The following is a 23,040-nucleotide window of genomic DNA, read 5'->3' as shown; positions in this document are numbered from 1 at the left end:
AGTTGGTTTATACAAGACAGCAGAATCTAATTAGGGAGAAACCATCCATCTTGAAAATTCAATTGGTAGTTTCACAGTCTTTGCAGAATTTTCTACAAATTCTTGTTTTCCTTTTATTAAGCTCTACTCTAATCATATGTGCATGTGGGTGCATGAGAGAGAGGAAGAGAGACAGACATACAATTAGAGAGTCCTAGAGAGACTATTTTCAGGAAAACAAGAAAATTGTAAATACGAATTTTCTAGTAAGAGCTTCTTCTTGCTGTGTAGAGACTGCAACTGCCTGAAGAAGGTGGCAGGGGGCAGTGGTGAGTCTGAAACCCTCACATTCTCATCTCAACCACAAAGCTGGCTGAGGCTGAACTTTGCTTCCATTTTCTTCTCTGGCAAATAGAAAACCCATTGAGACTTTTTCACTCTGGGATCAGTGCATATGTGGTGGAGGTGGGAAAGATGTGGGGAAGGGAGTCAGGCCTTGGCCATGATCTTGGCCTCCCCAGTCCTGTAGTGCAGTCAGCTGGCTCCATTCCTCACTCCAGTGTCTGCTCATTCCACACTTGACAAGCTCTAGATGGGATTTGGATCATTGACGATCCTAAATGCAAATGTAGGGATTTTTCAGTTTTAGGGAAGACAGTGTGCTGCTGGAGATGGGACATAAGGTTGGGAGTTGAGGCCTGGGTTCTCCCCTACTCTGACCCAGGGAATCTGGGGGACCACAGGTTGGTCCCGTCACTGCTTTGATCCTCATTTTCTTCGCATGCACAACAAAGGAGGTGGAATACATGAGCTTTTTAAGCTCAGAGTCTGTGATGGGGAGGGGAGGAGTTCTTTCCCCGTTGCATCTGCTTTTCACCAGACTGTACCCACCAGGAGACATTGATCAGGCCATTGCCCGCACATAGAAGCCATGAAATAAGGATGATCACTCTCCACAGCCGGTGGCCATTTCTGAAGCTCTGCCTTGAGTTCAAGCTTCTGAAATTTATCTAAAATATAGAGAAATGTCACTTGTTCTGTCCAAGATCAAAACTATACCTTCATTTAGGGAAGAGAGAAGGTACTTTTTTTTTTCCAAAATATATTTTATTGATTTTTTACAGAGAGGAAGGGAGAGGGATAGAGAGTTAGGAACATCGATGAGAGAGAAACATCGATCAGCTGCCTCCTGCACACTCCCCACTGGGATGTGCCCACAACCAAGGTACATGCCCGAGACTGGAATCGAACCTGGGACCCTTGCATCCTCAGGCTGACGCTCTATCCACTGAGCCAAACCGGTTAGGGCGAGAACCTAGAAGCTTTCTGAGACCTCTGAACTCCGAATGGATTTTGTTCCTGAATGAAGGCAAAGGAGAGAGGGAACAAGGAAAATAATATTTAACATTCTAGAGCAGGAAGGTGTTGGCCTGTGGTATGGAGTATTAATGCTTTACTCTAGTGTGGTACCTTAACTCTCAGTGTGCAAAGCACTTTGTGAAGGTTAATTAATTTTCACACAACACCTTTGGGAAGTTTGCAGCGTAAATTATTGCTAACTACCTCTCACCTTCCAGTTAGTTCCCTTTAATTTACCTTGTAAAGGCCTCGCAGAACCTAAGCCTTCATTTCATGAGAATCAGTATTTCCCCACCTCTGCCTTCTCCCCATACATCCCATCCTCCAGTCTCCACTACCACACACACACACACACACACACACACACACACACACACAGACATTTATGCTCCTCCTTTAGAGAGGGGGCACCTGCCACAGGCAGACACCTGGCTGACATTCCGTGCTCTAGGTTGGATCTGAGATTTTTGTACTGGCCTTCAGGAAGACTCATTTTTTCAGGTCTCTCCCTGCCCATATGGTGTCCTCAGTACATAATTGTTGCTCTTCCCCTCACTATGGAAAATCTCCCTTTCCTGGACTCAGCCTTCTTAACGTTTCCCCCAACAACTCTACCATCCTCCCCACCACCAGACCAGGCAGCTTCCTCCACTTCCCTCCAGTCAGGGCTCTGTGGTCAGAGTCACTGTCAGCTGGAGCCCAGCAAGGCACTGTGGGCTGGGGTCTACTTCATGGTGTGAGGCTCCTGCCTGTTTCTTTCCTCCTTGCCCCCTTAGCATTGGACTTGGTGCTTGTAGGTGCTAAATTCCTGGTGTGCAGAGGCCATTCCAGAAGTCTAAATTATATTACCCAGATTGTTGCTTTATGAAGGGCATAAGCAGTACTTTTTAATGTTCGTAGTGATATTATAGATCTCTCTTTCCACATTTACTCTGCTCTACTGAGGGACCCAGCTCGTGTCCTTCCCCATGTCTTCTGTTCCCTAATGCCTCCTCATCCTGCACATGTCTTCATACCACATACACCAACTTGCTGCATGATTCCCCTGCAGTTTCTACTTGCTCCTTGGCTGAAATCTGAAGGAATTGTAGAGGAGCATCTTAAAATGGGGTCCACAGGCTTCTGGAGAATCAGAGAATGCATTTCAATAGGAATGATTAAATACAGTCTATAGGCTACCCTTCATATTAGGTATGCATATTATTATTTTTATTGCTGACACTATTGCAAATGTCTCCCAACTCCCTCCCTCCACCTTCGCCCACCTCCACTCAGTCCCCACCGTCTCAATCCCTTGGACTTCACCACACTGTTGTTTGTGTCCATGGGCTATGCATATACTCTTTAGCTAATCCCTTCACCTTCCTTTAACTCCATCTCCCCTACCCCTCTCCCCTCTGACATTTGTTAGTCTGTTCCATGTATCCATGCCTCTGGTTCAATTTTGTTTGTGAACTTATTTTGTTCACTAGATTCCACATAGTAGTGAGATCATATGGTATTTGTCTTTCTCTGACTGGCTTATTTTGCTCAGCGTAATAATTTCCAGGTCCATGCATGCTGTTGTAAAGGGTAAGAGTTCCTTCATTTTTACAGCCATGTGGTATTCCATTGTGTAAATGTACCAGAGCATTTTTATCCACTCTTTTACTGATAGGCACTTGGGCTATTTCCAAATCTTGGCTATTGTAAATAATGCTGATATGAACATATAGCAGCATTATTTACAATATATAAGGGTGCATATATTCTTTCTGATGGGTGTTTAGGGATTCTTAGGATATATGCCTAGAAGTGGGATCACTGGATCAAATGGCAATTCCATGTTTAATTTTTTGATGAAACTCCATACTGTTTTCCATAATGGCCACCCCAGTCTGCATTCCCACCAGCAGTGTACTAGGGTTCCCTTTTCTCTATATCCTCACCAGCACTTGTTGTTTGTTGATTTATTGGTGGTAGCCATTCTGATAGGGGTGAGGTGATATCTCATTTGCATCTCTCTGATGATTAGTAATGTTGAGCATTTTTTTCATATGCCTATTGTCCATCTGTATGTCCTCTTTGGAGAAGTTACTATTCAGGTCTTTTGTCCATTTTTTAATTGGATTGTTTGTCTTCCTGGTGTTGAGTTGTACAAGTTCTTCATATATTTTGGAGATTAACCCCTTATCAGATGAATCATTGCTGAATATGTCCTCCCATACAGTGGGTTCCATTTTTGTTTTGTTGATGGTTTCTTTTGCTGTGCAGAAGCTTTTTCGCGGTCCCATTTGTTTATTTCTTCCTGTATTTTCCTTGCTCTTGGAGACATATTAGCAAAAATATTGCCTGAGATTTTACTGCCTATGCTTACTTGATGATTTTTATGGTTTTATGACTTACATTTAAGTCTTTTATCCATTTTGAGTTTATTCTTATGTATGATGTAAGTTGTGGTCTAGTTTCATTTTTTTTTTTTTTGCCTGTACCTGTCCAGTTATCCCAATACCATTTATTGAATAGATGTTTTTACTCCATTGCATGCTCTTGCCTCCTCTGTCAAATATTAATTGACCATAAAGTCATGGGTTGATTTCTGGGCTCTCTGTTTTGTTCCATTAATCTATATGCCTGTTTTTGTGCCTGTGCTAGGCTATTTTGATTACAGTGGTTTTGTAGTATAACTTTATATTCAGTATTATGATCCCTCCAAGTTTGTTCTTCTTCCTCAAGATTTCTGAGGCTATTTTGGGGTCTTTTTTGGTTCCATATAAATTTTTGAAATGTTTGTTCTAGGTTTGTGAAATATATCATTGGTATTTTAATAGGAATTGTGTTAAACCTATAGATTGCCTTGGGTAGTATGGACATTTTAATGATGTTAATTCTTCCAATCCATGAACATCGTATACTTCAACTTGTTTGCATCTGCCTCTATTTCTTTCTTCATGTCCTATAGTTTTCTGATTACTAGTCTTTTACCTCCTTGGTTAAGTTTATTCCTAGGTACTTTTTTGTTGTTGTTGCAATAGTAAATGGGATTGTTTTCTTAGTTTCTCTTTCTGAAAGTCCATTATTGGTGAATAAGCATGCCATCAAATTCTGGATATTAATTTTGTATCCTGCTACTTTGCCAAATTCAGTTATTAGATCCAGTACTTTTTTGGTGGAGTCTTTAGGGTTTTCTATGTATAATGTCATGTCATCTGTGAATAATAACAGTTTTACTTCCTCCTTTCAAATTTGGCTGCCTTTCATTTTTCTTCTTGTTTGATCACTGTGACTAGGACTTCCAGCGCTATGTTGAATGAAAGTGATGAAAACAGACATCCCTGTCTAGTTCCTGATCTTGAGGAAAATGCTTTTAGTTTTTGCCCACTGTGTATTATATTGGCTGTAGTTTTTCATATATGGCCTTTATTATGTTGAGAGATGATTCCTCTATTTGCACCTTGCTGAAAGTTTTGATCATAAATGGATGTTGGATTTTATCAAGTGCTTTTTCTGCATCTATTGGTATGGTCATATGATTTTTATTTTCCATTTTGTTTATGTGATGTACCACGTTTATTGATTTGCAGATATTGTTCCTGCCTGGCATCCCCAGAATAAGCCCGACTTGATCATGGTGTATTATCTTTTTAATGTATTGCAGGATCCAGTTTGCTAATATTTTGATGAGGATATTAGTAACTATGTTTACCAGGGATATTAGCATCTAATTTTCTTTCTTTGTAGTGTCTTTATCTGGTTTGGGAATTAGGATAATGCTGGCCTCATAAAAGTTTGGAAGACTTCCCTCCTCTTAATTGTTCTGGAACAGTTTGAGGAAGATAGGTGTTAGTTTTTCTTTAAAAGTTTGGTAAACCTGACCAGTTTGGCTCAATGGATAGAGCGTTGGCCTGCGGACTGAAAGGGTTCCGAGTTCAATTCCAGTCAAGGGCATGTACCTTGGTTGCAGGCACATCCCCAGTGGGGAGTGTGCAGGAGGCAGCTGATCAATGTTTCTCTCATCGACGTTTCTAACTCTATATCCTCTCCCTTCCTTTCTGTAAAAAATCAATAAAATATATTTTTAAAAAAGATTAAAAGTTTGGTAAAAATCTGTCTGTGAAGCCATCGGGTCCAGGACTTTTCTTTGCCAGGTGTTTTAAAATTACTGCTCAAATTCATTAGTTGTTATTGGCCTACTCAAGTTTTCTGATTCTTCCTGATTGAGTTTTGGAAGATTGTATGTTTCTAAGAATTTGTCCATTTTGCCCCCATTGTCTAATTTGTTGGCACATAATTGTCATAGTTTTTTCTTATAATCCTTGTATTTTTGTGATGTCAGCCTCTTTCATTTCTGATTTTATTTGGGTCCTCTCTTTTTCTTTCTTGGTGAGTTCTAGCTAAAGGTTCATCAATTTTTTAAATATATTTTTTATTGGTTTCAGAAAGGAAGGAAAGGGAGAGAGAGATAGAAACATTAATGATGATAGAGAATCATTGATTGGCTGCCTCCTGCACGTCCCACACGTAATCTGGGTAGGTGCCCTGACATGAGAATAGAACTGTGGCCTCCTGGTTCTTAGGTCAACACTCAACCACTGAGCCGTGCTGGCCCGGCTCATCAATCTTGTTTATCTATCAAAGAACCAACTCTTGGTTTCATTGATCTTTTGTATCACTTTTTTAGACTCTCATTATTTCCACTCTGATCTTTATTTCCTTCCTTTGTTTACCCTGGGTTTTCCTTGTTCTTTTCCTAGTTCTTTTAGGTATAGGGTTAGATTGTTTATTTGAAATTTTTCTTGATTCTTGAAGTAGGCCTATAATGCTATGAATGTCCCTCTTGGGACTGCTTTCACTGTGTGCCAGAGATTTGGGTTTGTTGTATGTTCATTTCCATTTATTTTCAAGTAATTTTAATTTTTTTCCTCAATCTCATTGGTAACCTAGTCATTGTTCAATAACATGCTACTTAGCCTCCATGTGTTTGAATGTTTTTAGTGTGTGTTTTTTATTATAGTTGATTTCTAGTTTCATGCCATTATGATCCCAGATGATGTTTGGTATGTTTTCCATGTTCTTGAATTTGTTAAGACTTATTTTGTGTCCTAACACATTAATCAGGCAAAAAGTACATTAAATATGTACAGTACTTGAAACCATCCACCAGCAGGCTTAAGTTAAGAGATGAATGTAGAGTGTGTGTCCTACAAATAAATACACATGCTTCCCATAGACTTTACATAGAATTGATAGTGTTTTTGGTTACAAAAGGAAGGTTAATTGATTTTGTAAAGTAAATACCTTACCAGTATATTCTCTTATTATAATATGGTTATAATATGATAAAACTAGAAACCAATAGTGTGTGTGTGTGTGTGTGTGTGTGTGTGTGTATATATATATATTTCAGAGAGGAAGAGAGTGGGAGAGAGAGATAGAAACATCAATGAGGAGAGAGAGGAGAGAGAATCATTGATCCACTGCTTCCTGCTCACCCCACACTGGGTATTGAGCCTGCAACCCGGGCATGTATCCTGACTAGGAATTGAACCATGACCTCCTGGTTCATAGGTCAATTCTCAACCACTGAGCCACACTGGTAGTCAATTTATATATTTTAAACAGTCTTCTAAATAACTCTAGATATAGGAAGTAATCAAAACCAACATTATAGGTTATTTAGCTTACATTATGATTGAAATCTAAAATATAACAAAACTTGGAAGGTCATTGAGTACACTGAACAAACAGTGGGAAACCATTAAGACAGTGACAGGCTGGAAAGATGGACTGAATCTAACAAACATGAAATCTAACAGAATTATATTTAAGATTTTGCCAAAAGCCAAAAAGCCAATGGCAGAAGCACAAAGTGGGAAAGGTATGATTGAGTAGCACCATCTTTAAAACACAAACCATCATGCAACCATAAAGTTTAGAGCTTTTAGTTGACAAATGGGTCATGCCAAGAAAAAGCATGTGATGTTAGGCTTCATGAATAGATATGCAGCATTGAGAACAAGAGAGGCAATAGCCCAGCTCTAATCTACACTGAATAGTCTTCATACACAGAGTGCTTGGTTTGGGGCTCCATGATTTGAGAGAGCTAAATTAGAGCCCATTTTGCAAGGCATAAAAAGAATAGTGAGCAGACTTACCAAAAAAAAAATCCATATGAGACATGATTCAAAGAAGTGGAGAGGCATGGCCTGAACCCAGGGCTATTCCTTGAAGTCTTAATGCTGTTTCAAATATATGAAAGGTTTTTATGGATAGGATGTTTATAATCATAGGAAGACACATTTCTATGAGCCAGAATATTCCAAAGATGAAAGAGTTGCTTAGAGACCCAGCAAGTCCCCTATCACTGGAGCTGTTCTAATATAGTTTGGTTAAATACTTGGTGAGGATATTGTGGTAAGAATTTTAACACTGGAAAAATAGGTGGTTGGATCAGACAAACTTCCCAACCCTGAAATTCTTCAATTCCCCTGGAATCTAGTGTTCTCCCAAGATGGTCCACGGGCTTCTGAGTTTGGTACTCAAAGTCTTAAACATTAACATTTTGAGCACAGGGCCTGTGGGTGGCATAAATGTCTGATTGTTTATAACCGAATTAAAACAGCATTAACCCATATGAAACAGTTCTTCAGGACTTAAAAATTAAATTTCAAATAAAGATGTATGTTGTCCTAAGAGTTCAGAAAATGGGGTCAGTGAGGGTTGGAATAGATGAGGAAGCCTATTGGCTCACAGAGAAGATTTCAAAGTCTATGCTTGTATGCATCAAGCAATAAGAGTGGTTTTAGAAATCGTGGGAATAAAAATGAATATAATAAGCAAACAGAATTGGTTGCCTTTTTCCTTTGGATGGAAGAATAAGGTGTGCCCATCGGAAACAACACACACTGTGCGCATAGATCTTTTCAGTGTCTCTCGCTATCATTGCTCTCACAGCTCCCTGCAGATGCAGGCTTTGGTTCTGCAGCTCCTACTTTCACACAACCTTGTCTCTAATGGATTAGTCTGACAGCGGTTTTTATTGACTAAGCTTTGTATTCTTCATCTTCCTGATTGCCTCTGACCCTTACAATCCCAACAACCCTTTTACCCTTGAAACTAAGGCCCTCTTCCCCTTGGAGGAATGCCGGTCCTTGCCCTCCATAGCCCCTGATAATAATTACCATAATAAATAATCCCTACATTGATTTAGGGCTTTGTAGTTCCAAATGTTTTCCACACCTGCTCTCTTGTTTGACATCCATCATGACAGTGCTGGGAGAAATGCAGGGCAGGTGCTATCCTGGGATCTAAGGTCACTTGTCCAAGGTCACATGGAGGAAGTGAGCTGGCTCTGGGATGGGCCCCTAGGGCTCTGACTCCTGATCTGGCTTCTCGTGTGTCTGATCCAGGCTGGTTATGAGTCAGGGCGCATCCTCAAAAGTCATTCAGGCCTGAGCAGTCTCCCAGGAGGCCAGCCAAGCCAACACATTTCCAAAGGCCTGGTTCCATGTATGAGCCTGGTTGGGCCCAGGATCACGGATGCCCACCTGGACTCCCAACGCTTCTTTGTAGTGAACTCAGCCTGTGTGAGTGAGGGCCGGGAGTGCATACCTTTCAGAGGTGACATTTGCCTTCCCTCCAATTGTTTTTTTAGCAGTTTGCAAAATTACTTCATGACTAGCAAACTGACATGTGACCACAAAAAACAAGCACAGAGTTTATTAATTTAATCAAATAAAACTTAGAGCAAAGTCAATGTAACACATTTAATGATAGTACAGAATTAATACCCTGCATGGTTTCTAGGCATAAATGGTAAACAGTCTATATGAATGACTGTAATTGTATTACTTTCACAGAGCCAAATTAATTTTTTAATTCTTCTCATCTCACTTTATTAGTTCTCCAGTATTTATATAGTTGAAATTGCTGTCTAAAGTTTTTCTTGACACCATTTGCCATCTAGCATCTGAATTTCTTCACGTACAGGCAGATAATATGTATCCCTGGGACCAAGAGAAGACCATTTTTTTTTTTTTTTATAATAATTTTTATTTCTTAAAGTATTACAAAGAGTATTACATATGTCTCCTTTTTCCCCCCCATGATATTCCCCCGGCCCCTACCCCCCGCCCCCCCGCCCCGTGTCTTGTGTCCATTGGTTAATCTTATATGCATGCATATAAGTCCTTCAGTTGGTCTCTTAATCCCCCCCCCCAACCCTCCCCAGGCTCCCCATTGTAGTTTAACATTCTGTTCAATGTTGCTCTGCTTCTGTATCTACACCTGTTCATCAGTCCATACTGGTCCCCTTTATTTGTCCCAACCTCACTGGAGTAGTCTCAACCTCACCAGGGCCGTCTGAGCCTCACCAGGGCCGTTTCAACCTCACCGGGGTCGTCCCTACCTCACGGGGGCCGTTTCAACCTGACCGGGGTTGTCCCTACCACGCCGGGGCCGTTTCGACCTGACTGGGGTCGTCCCTACCTCACGGGGGCTGTTTCAACCTCACCGGGGTCGTCCCTACCTCACGGGGGCCGTTTCAACCTGACCGGGGTTGTCCCTACCACGCCGGGGCCGTTTCGACCTGACTGGGGTTGTCCCTACCTCACGGGGGCCGTTTCAACCTCACCGGGGTTGTCCCTACCACACCGGGGCTGTTTCAACCTGACCGGAGTTGTCCCTACCTCACGGGGGCTGTTTCAACCTCACCGGGGTCGTCCCTACCTCACGGGGGCCGTTTCAACCTCACCGGGGTTGTCCCTACCACACCGGGGCCGTTTCAACCTGACCGGGGTTGTCCCTACCACGCCGGGGCCGTTTCGACCTGACTGGGGTCGTCCCTACCTCACGGGGGACCTGGGTTGTCCCTACCACGCCGGGGCCGTTTCGACCTAACTGGGGTCGTCCCTACCTCACGGGGGCCGTTTCAACCTCACCGGGGTTGTCCCTACCACACTGGGGCCGTTTCAACCTGACCGGGGTTGTCCCTACCACACCGGGGCCGTTTCGACCTGACTGGGGTCGTCCCTACCTCACGGGGGCTGTTTCAACCTCACCGGGGTCGTCCCTACCTCACGGGGGCCGTTTCAACCTCACCGGGGTTGTCCCTACCACACCGGGGCTGTTTCAACCTGACCGGGGTTGTCCCTACCACACCGGGGCCGTTTCAACCTGACCGGGGTTGTCCCTACCACGCCGGGGCCGTTTCGACCTGACTGGGGTCGTCCCTACCTCACGGGGGCTGTTTCAACCTCACCGGGGTCGTCCCTACCTCACGGGGGCCGTTTCAACCTGACTGGGGTTGTCCCTACCACGCCGGGGCCGTTTCGACCTGACTGGGGTCGTCCCTACCTCACGGGGGCTGTTTCAACCTCACCGGGGCCATCCCAGCCTTACCGGGGAAACAGGAAGTTTGGCCCTCTGTCCCCTGCCGGCGGCTCCCCACTAGACAAAATCTCCAGGCATTCCTGGTGGTTGTACATCCAGCGCTCCTGCCCTCCACCAAGTGCACAGACTGCCTGTCTGCTGTCCCGCAGCGCCCCACCAGAGACTGGGACCAGTGGGCATGTTTGTGCGCTTGCTGGTACAGCAGTTCCACAGCGCCGGCCAAGTCAGGCCCAGCCCTGGCCGGCCCCGGACCCGACTCTGCCCCCCGATTGCGTCCCTCCCAGATGCAAGGAGCTGAAATCTGCAACCTGCTGGGATGGGCTCTGTACTTGGTGCTTCAGCACATCCTACTCAGTCTCTATGCGCTTCTTTCTATGCGAGGAGTTGAAATCTGCAGTTTGTTGGGTTGGGCTCTGTACTTGGTGTCACATCCTACTCAGTCTCAATGTTCTTTCTCTCCTTCCAGTTGTAGAGCTTCCACTGGGCCAAGTTTCCCATGGTTCTGTATGATAGGTGTTTGTCTGATATTTGGTAGTTTCGATGTTGTTGTGCGAGGTAGCACGCACAGGTCTCTTCCTTATGCCGCCATCCTGGTTCTCCTGGGTCTGCTTCTTGAGTGTGTCTCTCATGGCTGCGAGCAGTTGAAGTCTGCAATTTGTTGGGATAGGCTGCAAAAGCGCAGGTGGGTCTTTTTGTGCACCTGGCACAGCTTGGATGGGGATGTAAATTGATTAAGGCTGAGACTCAGGGAGTTGCCATGGCGGAGCAAATAGCACTGGCTGAGTCTCCGCGGCCCCTTGACTCTCTGCCAGGGCTTTGTGTCTCCCAGTGCCGGCGAGCAGCTGTGCAACAGAGTCTCCCTCGCTTTCTGATGGCTGCAAGGCTGTGCTGCCTCTCCCCGTAGGGTCTGGTGCTTCATGATCCCGCCTGAACCAGCTCAGCGGATTTGAAAGTTTGCAGAAGAAAAGGCGCTTCTACTTGTGGGTCTGGCACAGCCCAGATGGGAATGTAAATTGCGTAGGGCGGGATCACAGGGAGTCGCCGGGGCGGAGACTCAGCGGCCCCTTGCCTATCCAGGACTCCAGGACTTTGCGTCCCCCAGTGCCGGCGAGCAGCTGAGCGCCAGAGCCTCCCTCGCTTCCTGACCGCTGGAAGGCCGTGCCGTCTCTCGCCTTGGGGCCTGGGGCCTCAGAGACCCGCCCGAACCAGCTCAGTGGATTTGAGAGTTTGTAAAAGCACAGTCATTCCCTCTTGTGCCTCTGGCACAGCCCTGAGGGTAGGGCGGGGTCACAGGGAGTCACCAGCATGGATGATATAGCGATGGCGGCGTCTCCGCGCCCCTCGCCTCCCCGGGACACCAGGATTTCTTGTCCCTCGGTGCCGGCGAGCAGCCGCGTATCAGAGCTTCCCTCGCTCTCCGACCACTGCAAGGCCGTGGCCGCCTCTCCCTGTGGGATCTGGGGCCTCAGAGACCCGCCCCGGGCAAGCCCAGAGGATTCGAGGGTTCGTAAAAAACCGAGAATCCATTTGCAGCCCGCGTGGCGTGTGACTGCGTACCTCTGGTTTTGGTGCCTCCGTAGCTCCCATTCAGTCTCACTGCGCTTCTTTCTTTTCCTCCAGTTGTAGATCTCCCACTGGGCCAACTTCCCCATGGTTCTGAGTGGCGGTTGTTTACTTCATAGTTGATAGTTTCAATGATGCTGTGAGAGAGCAGCACACACAGGTCCGCTCCCTCTTTTTGAAAGTTCTTTCGAACTGTATTCATTTCTGTTCCTGAAATGTTCCCATTTAACAGCAGGTGTTCTTGTTCCTTATTTCTCTGTAAGATTTTCTTGTATTGTCATGGGTTAGCTAAAAACAAAAGTAACCATCCAAAACACCTGTCATTTACCAAGAACAGATTTCTTATTCTTAGCAGAAAAGGTATTTGTTGCACCAGGATGTCAAACACAATGATAAACACAGGGCTGCAGCTCATGGAAGTCTTGGAGAGCTGTCACCTTTTACTGAGCACATCTTGGGACCATTGCTGTACTCACTCAAAGTCACTCAAAACAGCTAAGAAAGGGAACTCAGAGGCTGGTGCTCTAATGAGTGACCTTGACCATGGAGATTCACACCAGTTCCTTTTTCTGCGTCTGTTTTGTGGTTCTGTAGAATTAAAAGGATGCCAATCAAAATGGCTCCTTAGTCATTGCTCAGTCTGTGCAAGTGACAGGTAATAAGAGAGGAAGGGGCAGTGAGTGGGCTGAGGTGCAATCATAGGCAGCTGGGACAGCTGACACTGGATTAGAGTCCCAAGTGGACATAGGGAGGTAGGGGTTAAAACGATGGAGGGCTCAGGGGAATAAATACATACCCATCCTGATGTTTTCTTCAGAAATCTCCCCAGAACCTCTTAGAACTGAGACTAGGACTGTTTCCTCAATTATTAAAGTCTTTTTACTTGAATGAAGGGTAGAGGGGACTTGCTATCATTTGAGTTTAGGATGACAAGTGCCAAAATCTGCAGGATGTGTGTGTGTTACATGCTCAAAACAGACCTTGAGAGCTGTGACCTCAGCCTGTTTACGGGAGCCTGGAGTTCCTTTAATAGGAGAGAAAGAAGGCAGAGAGCAGGGGCAGAGAGGGGGCCTGTCACTGCAGGTCAGAGAAAAGGTATAGAAACACAATACCCTGGGAATGTTTGTGCACAGTGTGATAACTTCCAGTCTCAGTTCAAATGCTAATACCTGATCCTTCCTGTTTGAATGTGGGGGCATTTGAAGGAGGATCTATTACTGGGCAAAAACGAGGAACAACCCCAGGGTGACTTACAAAACCTTGTCCTCACAGCCTCTTTTGTTTTCATCTGTGTAGGAGCCCATGAGCTTCCTTCCTGTCCTGTGGGGCTCTTCTGAGTGGGGGGAGGATGATGAGAGTGGGGATGAGGACATCTCATTATAACTCCAGCCTTTGCCAGCCTCACAGTCTCATACTGTCTGCCTGTGGCCCCGTGCCTAGAGGGCATGAGCATCTGGGCAGGTGTGGCCCCTTCCTTTGCAGGGGGTGTAGTGGTGGTGGTTGTCATTATCATGCAATCTTTTGAGCTCTTATGAGAAGTATGTATCCCACAAACTTCAGCACACAATTCTAGGAGAGCCCTCTGATGGTGCAGTTCAGATGGTGCTGATGTAGCCAGTAGAGAGAATGCATCCAACGTGGGAATGACATAGACCAAGAAGCCCACACAACTTTATGCAGTCTACAAACAGGGGGTCAGTGGGCAGGAGGCAGGGTGAGTGTAGCAGAGGCCAGGGAATTGTGTTAAATAAAGCTGATAGAGCCAGGGCAGCTTCACTGAGGAGCATGTGCATGGCCGGGAGTGATGGTCTAAAGGAAGAAGAGGAGAGGGTCCTGCTGGCCTCTGTAGTCAGCTGATCCTGAGGACCTGATCCTGAAGCTCAGACTGACCTGACCTATACAGTGTCACCCCACCACCCACAGATCCAGTGGGGTTCTGGTGCCCAAGCTCTAGGACTTGCTTCTGTGGGATAAAAGAATTTCAGTGTCGGCCTCATCAGACTCTCCTTTTGCCATCTTTGCAGGAAAATTGCTGCTTATGATGAAGAAATCCAGCATCTCTATGAGGAGATGGAGCAGCAAATCAAAAGTGAGAAGGAGCGGTTTCTCTTGAAGGTAAAAGTCACTTCCGGGGCTTGGTTCTGCGGGCCAGGTTGATCTCGCCTACTCTGACTACCTCCCCCAAGTTAAGATTGCAATGCCTCACCCATGGCACTACTGATTCCCTTTTTCTCTGCTTGACTTATAATTATTTCAAGACATTTGTCACCTTCGAATATAGCATATAATGTACTTGTTTACTTTTATTGATGGTGATCTGTCTGCTCCCACTAACATGTAAGCTCCACAAGAGCAGGGATCTTTAACTTTACTACCTAACATATCCTTAGCACCTTGACCATGCCTGGAACGTAGTAGGGACTCAACAATTGTTTGTTGGTTCAATGAGTAAATGAATGAGTGAATGAATAAATGAATGAAAGGATGAAGGTGCATGCTTTACCAGTTTAAGCAGCCTAAAGACTGGGTCTGATACTTGCTCTAGACCCACATGGTAGGCCCACCCAAATGCACCAGCTCACTCCACTCCCTAAGGGGACCATCCTTGGAGCTTGTACATCCCACCCTTTCCCCTTAGACACTTAGAAAATTTAATACCCAAGACAAACGAAATCCCACCTTTCTCAGATACCATGGGAGAAAATTTAAAACTCATTTCCTATTCCTAGTCTGGCACTTAGCCTCCTACCTAGCCTTGCTATTTGTCTTGGTAGGTCAGAACTGGTAAAATCATCACCTTTTCCAGGCTAAGCTAAGCATGTCCATATTCATAAAACAAAGCTATAGGAAACTCTATTATCCATTTTTGGATTATCTACTTGGTGGGTTCTCAGTAGAAGAGTTTTGATCTTGAACAGTGACCTCCTGTCTTAGTCAGTTTGGGTTGCTGTTACAAAAATACCATAAAATGGTTGGCTTACAAACAACAAACATTTACCTTTCACTGTCTGGAGGCTGGAAGTCCAAGATCAGGGAATTCAGGTCCTGGTGAGAGCCCTATTCTGGGTCGCAGACTGCAACTACTCTTTGTCTCCTCACATGGCAGAAGGGCAAGCAATCTCTCCAGGGTCTCTTTTATAAGAGCACTAATCACCTCCCAAAGGCCCCACCTTTTAATACCATCACGTTGGGGGTTAGGTGACAGCATATAAATTTTGGGGACACACTACAGAGACCACATCATCCCTGGCCACTCAGCACTGGGGCTGTTGTCACAATGTCTTTTTCCCCTGCTAATGTGGCTGGTTTGAACCATTTTTTAGTTGTATGCAGCTTTGATCATCCATACCACATCTTCATTTATTATCACAGATGTCATTGAAATGGAGAAGGAGTCTGGATGCCTTCCAGAAAAAGCCAGTCATGTTCTTTAACTAGAGCCTTATGGAGACTTGTCAGTTTCTCCAGACCTCCTCCCTGTTCCTTTTAGAGCTTTAAAACTTTCTGGCTGCCCCCCAACCTTCAGCATAGGGAGTGGGTATATGGCAGGCAGAACTCAAACTCTCTTCACCTAGCAGACCCTGAAATAGTCCTCTGAGAACAGCAGCCTTCCCCCACCCTGCAGTAGGAGAGCCACTTCCTTTACCCAAAATGGCCCACTGCACAGAGGGGCTGAGCCCTGCGGCATTTGCCCCTCTGCCTGGGCCATGACAACAGGCCAAAGTCCTGGCTAAAGAAAGGGATGCTTCTAGAAGCAAAAGTGGGCCAACACATGGGGATTGGGAGTGGGAAGAGGTCAGAGGGAAAATTCAAGGACAAATTACTATGACAAAGGTGACCTGACCATGCTTCTGCTTCACCCACCTGCCCCCTCCTGTCCCCTGCTTCTCCCTTCTCAATAGCAAACACCTTTCAGACTCAGTGCTTAGGTTTATGGTTTCTGCATAAGCATGGAAACTATTAGAAAGTGCTATGGCATGCTACTAAGCCTTGGATACGCACGCAGGCTTTTGCCGGGCCACAGTGTGAGCGCAGTGGTGTTACAGTTGATGACAGCATGGAAAAGCAGGACCTTCTGGGGTTTGGATTCTGGCTCTATGTTTAGCAGCTTGTTTGACCAAGAGGGAAATATTAGTCACTTGCACACCCAGCTCCAGGTATTAGACTCTCAAAGCTCTGTGCTAGCGGGGCAGTAAGACACTTGCAGGCCCTGGTGGAGATGGCAGCATGGCCATGGGGATCTGTAGCTGCTCCCCTCCCAGCACTGCCCACCGGGTACCTGCCCCATGAACAGCAGACAAGCCAAATGAAGCAGGTTTCCTGTAACAGAAGTTGTGAGCAGGAACTGTCTCTTCAAATCTGCTTCTGCCATTACGTGTGGTTGAGATGAGGACAGTCACAGAGCTGTCCCTGAGCCGCAGTCACCTTCCTGAAAATGGGCAGAGGAATCAGGTAGCATCTACAAACAATGAGCCCAGGAAATACCTGAGCCCTGAACGGAGGTGTCCAAAGGCCTCTGCCCCAGAGCAGTCGTGTTTTCCGACTGTTGCACCATCACATGCAACCTGCCAGCAGGACAGGCCGCCCTCCAGTGTAGCCTCCACGGCTGTCCTCGGGAAGGCGTTGTTCCATGGGACGGGCAACCGAGGCAACCGAGGCTCCTACAGTGAGTTATATGGAGGTTATGGTGGTTTCTTCTCTTCCTGCATGGTTTGCACCTCTGTTCTGCCTTCAGGCAAGTGAAAAGCTACAAGTGGCATGGGTACTTTTGTTTCTATTCTATGAACAAAGACTCCATGATCTAGAAGAATGAGCAAGTTAGCTGGGCAAGGCCAGGCCTGGAACCCAAGTCTCTGGACGTCCAGCTCAGGGCCTTTACACCATTCCAGGCTCTGTTGAGAGTGTCAGGCATCCTGACAACCTACACACTTTCCTCTTTATCCCGCAACCAGGCCTCTTTTGCTCTTGCATCATCAGGGCCTCTGCATCCCTGAGTGGGGAAGCTCAGTTCTAGGGCGGGAGGGAAGGTACATCAGGAGGAAGGGAAAATCTCCGTCATGGTCAGAAAACAGTGAGGACCTAGACCCAAAAGAAATGATGCCCTGTGTTTCCAGAGTGAGGGTCATTTAAGGGTTCAAATAGCAGGCCCAATGTGAAACAGAATATCCACATGGAAGGATAATCCACCCCCCAACTTACAGATGAGGAGACGGCCTGAGATTTGAGGTCAGGCCTGTTCTCTTCGCCCTGCTCAGTACTCCCCCACTTATTGACACTGCCTTTATGGGGGAAGGGGTGCATCGTCACCAGTCAAGGCACACCTAGCCCTTGCACTCTCTGTATCTCACTGGGCCACACCAAGCAGCTGGCAGAGCACCAAGGCCCTGGAATGCTATGGGGAGGCCCCAGTGTCCACCAGGATGGGCAGGACCTGCTGTTGAGCAGGTTTAAGGTGGGAAAATGTCTCCATTCCAGGTGCATTTAGGCCTCACATGTCCCTCTCTCTGGCAGGACACAGAGCGCTTTCAGGCCCGCAGTCAGGAGCTGGAGCAGAAGCTGCTGTCTAAGGAGCAGGAGCTGGAGCAGCTCGCCCAGAAGCAGAAGCGGGTATGCTGTGTCCTCAGACGCCCGGCCCTCACTCCATCCTCTTCTCTGGCTCTGGCCCACTTTCCCTGCCATTCTCTCTTTTTCAATCTGAAAGAACCATTTAGTTGTACGAGAGAGCATTTGAAATCAGAGATGATCCCAAGATAAAGCCTTTGCTTCTCCAATGCCAGGTGTTTAACTCTGAGAAGTTGCTAAGAATTCTCCCTTGAGGTATCTGCAGACATTGGCGTATAATTGTGCCCAGGAGCCACCCGAATGCCAAAATGTTAATTTGTCCCCTGCATACTGTATAAGACAGGAGGGGAGTGCTGAGGTACAAGGGACACAGTCCCTGGTACTTTGGGGGCGGCTGCAGACAGTACTGTCTGCCCGCCAGGATGGCCATGGAGCCTCCAGCAGGAAGAGGCTCTTCAAAGGTCAGATTTTCCATCCCCATCTCCCCCTGGACGTGGTTCATCACCTCCTTTATGACTGTTCCATCATCCTGCAGATGGATGCAGACACAGACGCTCCTCTGATGCACCTGAGCTCCCAGCAGGCAAGCTGGGTGCTGCACTGTGTCCATCCACTATGGCTGGGAACGCCTAGCTAATGACCCCAGAAAGATTGATTACCTCGGCAAACCTCAGGCTCACTGCCTCCTCTCCAAAGCCAGGGCTCATGGAGGGGAGAGGCTAGAGTGTCACGTATCCTTTTGTTTTGTCTTGTGTTGGAAGGAATCCAGCCCTGGACAAACCCAGACACATTGCTGCAGTTTAAATAGACAGAGCTATTTTTAGCAATGCATTAGAATGTGTTTGAAGACACCCCGTGCTAAGGCTGCAGACTGCTCCACTCCTGCTGCTACCCCGTCTATGGATTTGGGTTTCTCTCCTCTGCAGCAAGATGGTTTCAACTCCAGGAACTGGCAGCTGATTTTCCTTCCCCCTTCCACAGCCTTACCTTGACTTGCTTCTCCTACTCTTTCTCCTCTTCACTATTATGCATTAAGTCCTTACCAATTAGAGTTATCCCTCACATGAATGATTGCTTACTGCATGCTTACCTGATTGCACAGGAGCCTCCTGAGAATCACACAACATCCCTCATCATTTCTTCCTCCTCCCCTTACTGGCTACATTCATTAAACTAAATTTTTTATAATCAGTTTGCCTTGGTTTGGTGCTTCCTCTAGTGAGAGGGTTGGAAGCTCTGCAAGGCGTGACCACTAGCCAAGAAAAGCTGAAGTCATTCAAATGAAGGTTTTTAGTTGCTTTAAGAACATGTTTGGTTTGACCTGTTTTAGCTATTTCTTAGGAATTTTCAGTGTTTCTGGCTACCATTCAAAGCTTCTATAGATTAAAGGAATTGGACTTACACAGCTGAGAGAAGGAAAGGTAATAGATAGATTTATCTCAGTATTCAAAATTGGGAGGGATGTTTTATGAGGATGCTCTTTACTTAGTGTCCTCCATTCCATTGATGGCCAAGGAGAAGAAACTGGCTTAAAGGACAACAAGAAGGATTTACTTTAGATCTTAAGTCCATTGATGAGATGATGATAATTATCATTGAGATAAGAGTCGAATATCCAAAGAAGCTAGAAGCACCAATCAGAAAGGATATATGCACCCCTATGTTCATAGCAGCACAATTCACCATAGCTAAGATTTGGAAACAGCCTAAGTGCCCATCAGCAGATGAATGGATTAGAAAACTGTGGTACATCTACACAATGGGATACTACGCTGCAGTCAAAAAGAAGGAATTCTGGCCATTTGCAACAGCATGGATGGAACTGGAGAGCATTATGCTAAGTGAAATAAGCCAGTCAGAGAAAGATAAATACCACGTGATATCACTCATTTGTGGGATATGATGAACAACATAGACTGATGAACAGGGACAGATCCAGAGACAGAGAAGCAGCGATCAGACTGTCAAACCTCAGAGGGAAAGTAGGGGAGGGTGGAGGTAAGGGGGAGAGATCAACCAAAAGACTTGTATGCATGCATATAAGCCCAACCAATGGACACAGACAACAGGGGGATGATAGCATGAGTGGGAGGGGGAGGGCTGGGGGCTAATGGGAGGATGAGGAGACATATGTAATACCTTAACCAATAAAGAAAAAAAAAGATTAAAAAAAAAGAGTCGAAGATGGATGTGGAATTTCCTTTTCTCGTAGTCCTATGGGCCCTATGGAGACAAGGGAGAGCTGAGATTGTTCTGGAAGCTCTGCCTGCTTCCTGAAGGGTATACGTGTGAATGGAGGAACAGGACAAAGTTTGAGGGCAGTGAGGGGTACAGTGATGGTTCCTGCCCAAGTGGAAAAAGCTAGATGAGGCTGGGGCAGGCCAGCCTGATGATGGTGCTTGCCCGCCATTCCTCTCTGTCCCCCATTCCTTTCCAGCTGGAGGGCCAGTGCACAGCCCTGCATAACGACAAGCATGAAACCAAAGCGGAAAATACCAAGCTGAAACTCACCAACCAGGAGCTGGCCCGGGAGCTGGAGCGCACCTCCCGGGAGCTGCAGGATGCCCAGCAGCAGCTGGAAAGCCTCCAGCAAGAGGCCTGCAAACTCCACCAAGAGAAGGAGATGTGAGTGTGGCCTTTAGGCACCCCTATCACTGCTCTCCAGCTCCCTCCCTGCAGTGAGCATACCATCTCCCCTCTTGGAGACCCTGTCCCTTTGCCTGTAAAATGGGGATTGGACCCCTTGCTCCCTAAGATCTCGTCTAGTTTTCTGAAACTATTAGCAGACCAATGCTGTGCTGAGCATTATCTAGGACAGTGATGGCAAACCTATGACACTCGTGTCAGAGGTGACACATGAACTCATTTTTTTGGTTGATTTTTCTTTGTTAAATGGCATTTAAATATATAAAATAAATATCAAAAATATAAGTTTTTGTTTTACTATGGTTGCAAATATCAAAAAATTTCTATATGTGACACAGCACCAGAGTTAAATTAGGGTTTTTCAAAATGCTGACACACCGAACTCAAAAGGTTCGCCATCACTGATCTAGGATATACAGCTCTGTTCTTGGAAAATTTATTATGTGATCAGGAAGATATGTTATCCAACCAACAAATATATTTCAGTCTGTGAGAAAATGCTGAGTGAGTGGGTAGACCAAACATGACCGTAGTAGTTTAGAAACCTGGGAGACCGAAGTGGACGAAAGTGAAGTCCGAACACTTCTGAGATTGACATGTAAATGGATGGGGCATGTGATGGTGCCCTGGAATCTTCACTCCAGCTCTGCCCCTTTTTCCTACAAGTATTCTGCATGGGCTGGTCGGGGAGCCCCACACCTCTCGGGACCTGGTTTGCTAGTGAAATGCTGTGGTGTCAGGACAGGGCTCAGCTTGTGAGGCAGAGGCACGCCTGAGAAGATTCCAGGTGTGGTCTGTGTGTTAAGCTGGAGAAGTTGCTGAGAATATCAGCATTTATCTTATCTCCGGAGTGTTAGGTTTTGAGACCAAATGCATCTGAGGCCCAGGGAGAGGAATCTCACCTGTTTATTTATTCATTCATTTCTCTCTATATTTATGTACTTATTTAGCAAATATTTATTGAAAACTACTCTGTGCCAGGTACTATGCTGAGCATTCAGTGTGTATCACATCAATAGTTTAACATCATCTCCTATGACCTTTACAGCATCCTGATGTAGCAGGGACGCTTATGATCAACTTTGATTTATAGATGAGGAAACTGAGGTTCAGAGGTTTTCAGCATCTGTCCAAGAAACTTAATGCTAGACACTCTTGGTTACCCTCCCAAGGAACAATGAGCCAGCTAGAAAATATTTACACAGGCATTGGACTGGCCACCATTCACTCACTTGTTTGCTCATCCACTCATTCACGTCTTCATCCAGTCATTCTGCGAAATGTTTTTGTGTGCCTGGTCCTGTGCTGGGTAGGATGAAAAGTTTGATTTTAGAGGAAAGGCAGTATTACTTACCAATGCTTGATGTTACACATATATTCACTTTCCTTGCTCAAAAGTGAAAGCCCTCACTTTCGGACTGTTGGCAAAATGTTGGTCCACCTACCTAAATCAAATTGTCCTGCTGTCTGGCTCACGTGTGGTGTCTTGTACCATGTGGGATTGATTGCCTATGGTGAGAGGGAGGTGTTTGGATTTAAAGTTTTACCCTAGTAAGATATCTGCAGGTAAATACACACACACACACACACACACACACACACGCACCAATTCTTGGGTGACCAGTGGAAAAACAGTGTATTTCATTGCAAACGAGAAAATCAGTTCCTCCTCATTGAAAGCAGGTCAACAAGGCACAGGCATTTAACTTTGCAAACAATGAAGGATTCAGGCTTTTAAAATTCAGTCAAGTTCTAAAAGCAACAAACATCTGAAGGCACAGGCATTAGAATAGCAGATGGAAATGAGCACACAGCGTGGAGTAACAGATCACAACAGGAGGATTCAAATCTTCCTGAAGCCTCATCTTAATTAACCAAGCCAGAGATAGTCTCTGGAGGTTGGGAATTAAAAAAGAGGGGAGGAGGGATAGGAGGAAGAGATAAATGATTCCCCCCTTCACGGCTTGTTTTGGAGAAGCATGCAGTGTCCTGTACAGCCAGACAGAGTGCTGGAGCCCAGGAGAGCGTTCCTGGCCTTCCAGGAAGGTCAGGAGAGAAGGCAGAAGAGCCTCGCTTGTCCTCTATAGAACAGAGTCCCAGACCACCAGGACTGATAGGACCTTAATGCTCTCCATCTCCCATTTTATAAATGACAAAACTGAGGCTCAGAGAGGTATAGTGACCAACCCAAAGCAGCACAGCTAGTTAGTTCCAGAAAATGGGACAGAGCCTGGTTCTGATGTCTTGCTGCCTGACACTGCTTCACAGCTGGGAGGGGAAAAGGGAAGGTTCAGAGATAAACAGACTGAGTCATTTATCAGCAAGAATTCTGAATGGGCAAATTGATTTTCCTGTTCTCTGAAGATGCTCAAGGAAGGAGAACTAGATTTTAAAATATGATAAAGAAAGAACAATCAAGCAGGAAAGATAATATAAAGATGAAGGTCAGCTGAAAGCACCTCTCCGTTTATTTTGTTAATTAACTTTTATTTAGGGTAGTTTATGACAAAGCACCAAATTCAAAGGGCACAAAAGGATATGCACTAAAAAGAGGTTCGCCTC

At 45.7% G+C, this 23,040-nt stretch overlaps 1 protein-coding gene across 2 annotated transcripts in view; it reads left to right on the top strand.

Annotated features, from left to right (window-relative positions):
* CRACR2A (calcium release activated channel regulator 2A) overlaps positions 1–23,040 on the top strand; it is a 138,875-nt gene that overhangs the window by 78,476 nt on the left and 37,359 nt on the right. For both annotated transcript variants that reach the window (XM_070407574.1, XM_070407573.1), the window contains 3 exons: positions 14,295–14,385; positions 17,782–17,877; positions 20,270–20,457. In XM_070407574.1, coding sequence (XP_070263675.1) covers positions 14,295–14,385; positions 17,782–17,877; positions 20,270–20,457 — 375 coding nt within the window. The remainder of the gene's footprint in view (positions 1–14,294; positions 14,386–17,781; positions 17,878–20,269; positions 20,458–23,040) is intronic.

The sequence above is a fragment of the Myotis yumanensis genome, unplaced genomic scaffold (genome assembly GCF_028538775.1).
Source record: "Myotis yumanensis isolate MYYU_CA2020_CCGP unplaced genomic scaffold, mMyoYum1.0.hap1 SCAF_3, whole genome shotgun sequence".
NCBI lineage: Eukaryota > Metazoa > Chordata > Mammalia > Chiroptera > Vespertilionidae > Myotis > Myotis yumanensis.
Note: the sequence above shows the minus strand (reverse complement) of the source record. Positions and strands in the feature narration are given on the sequence as shown.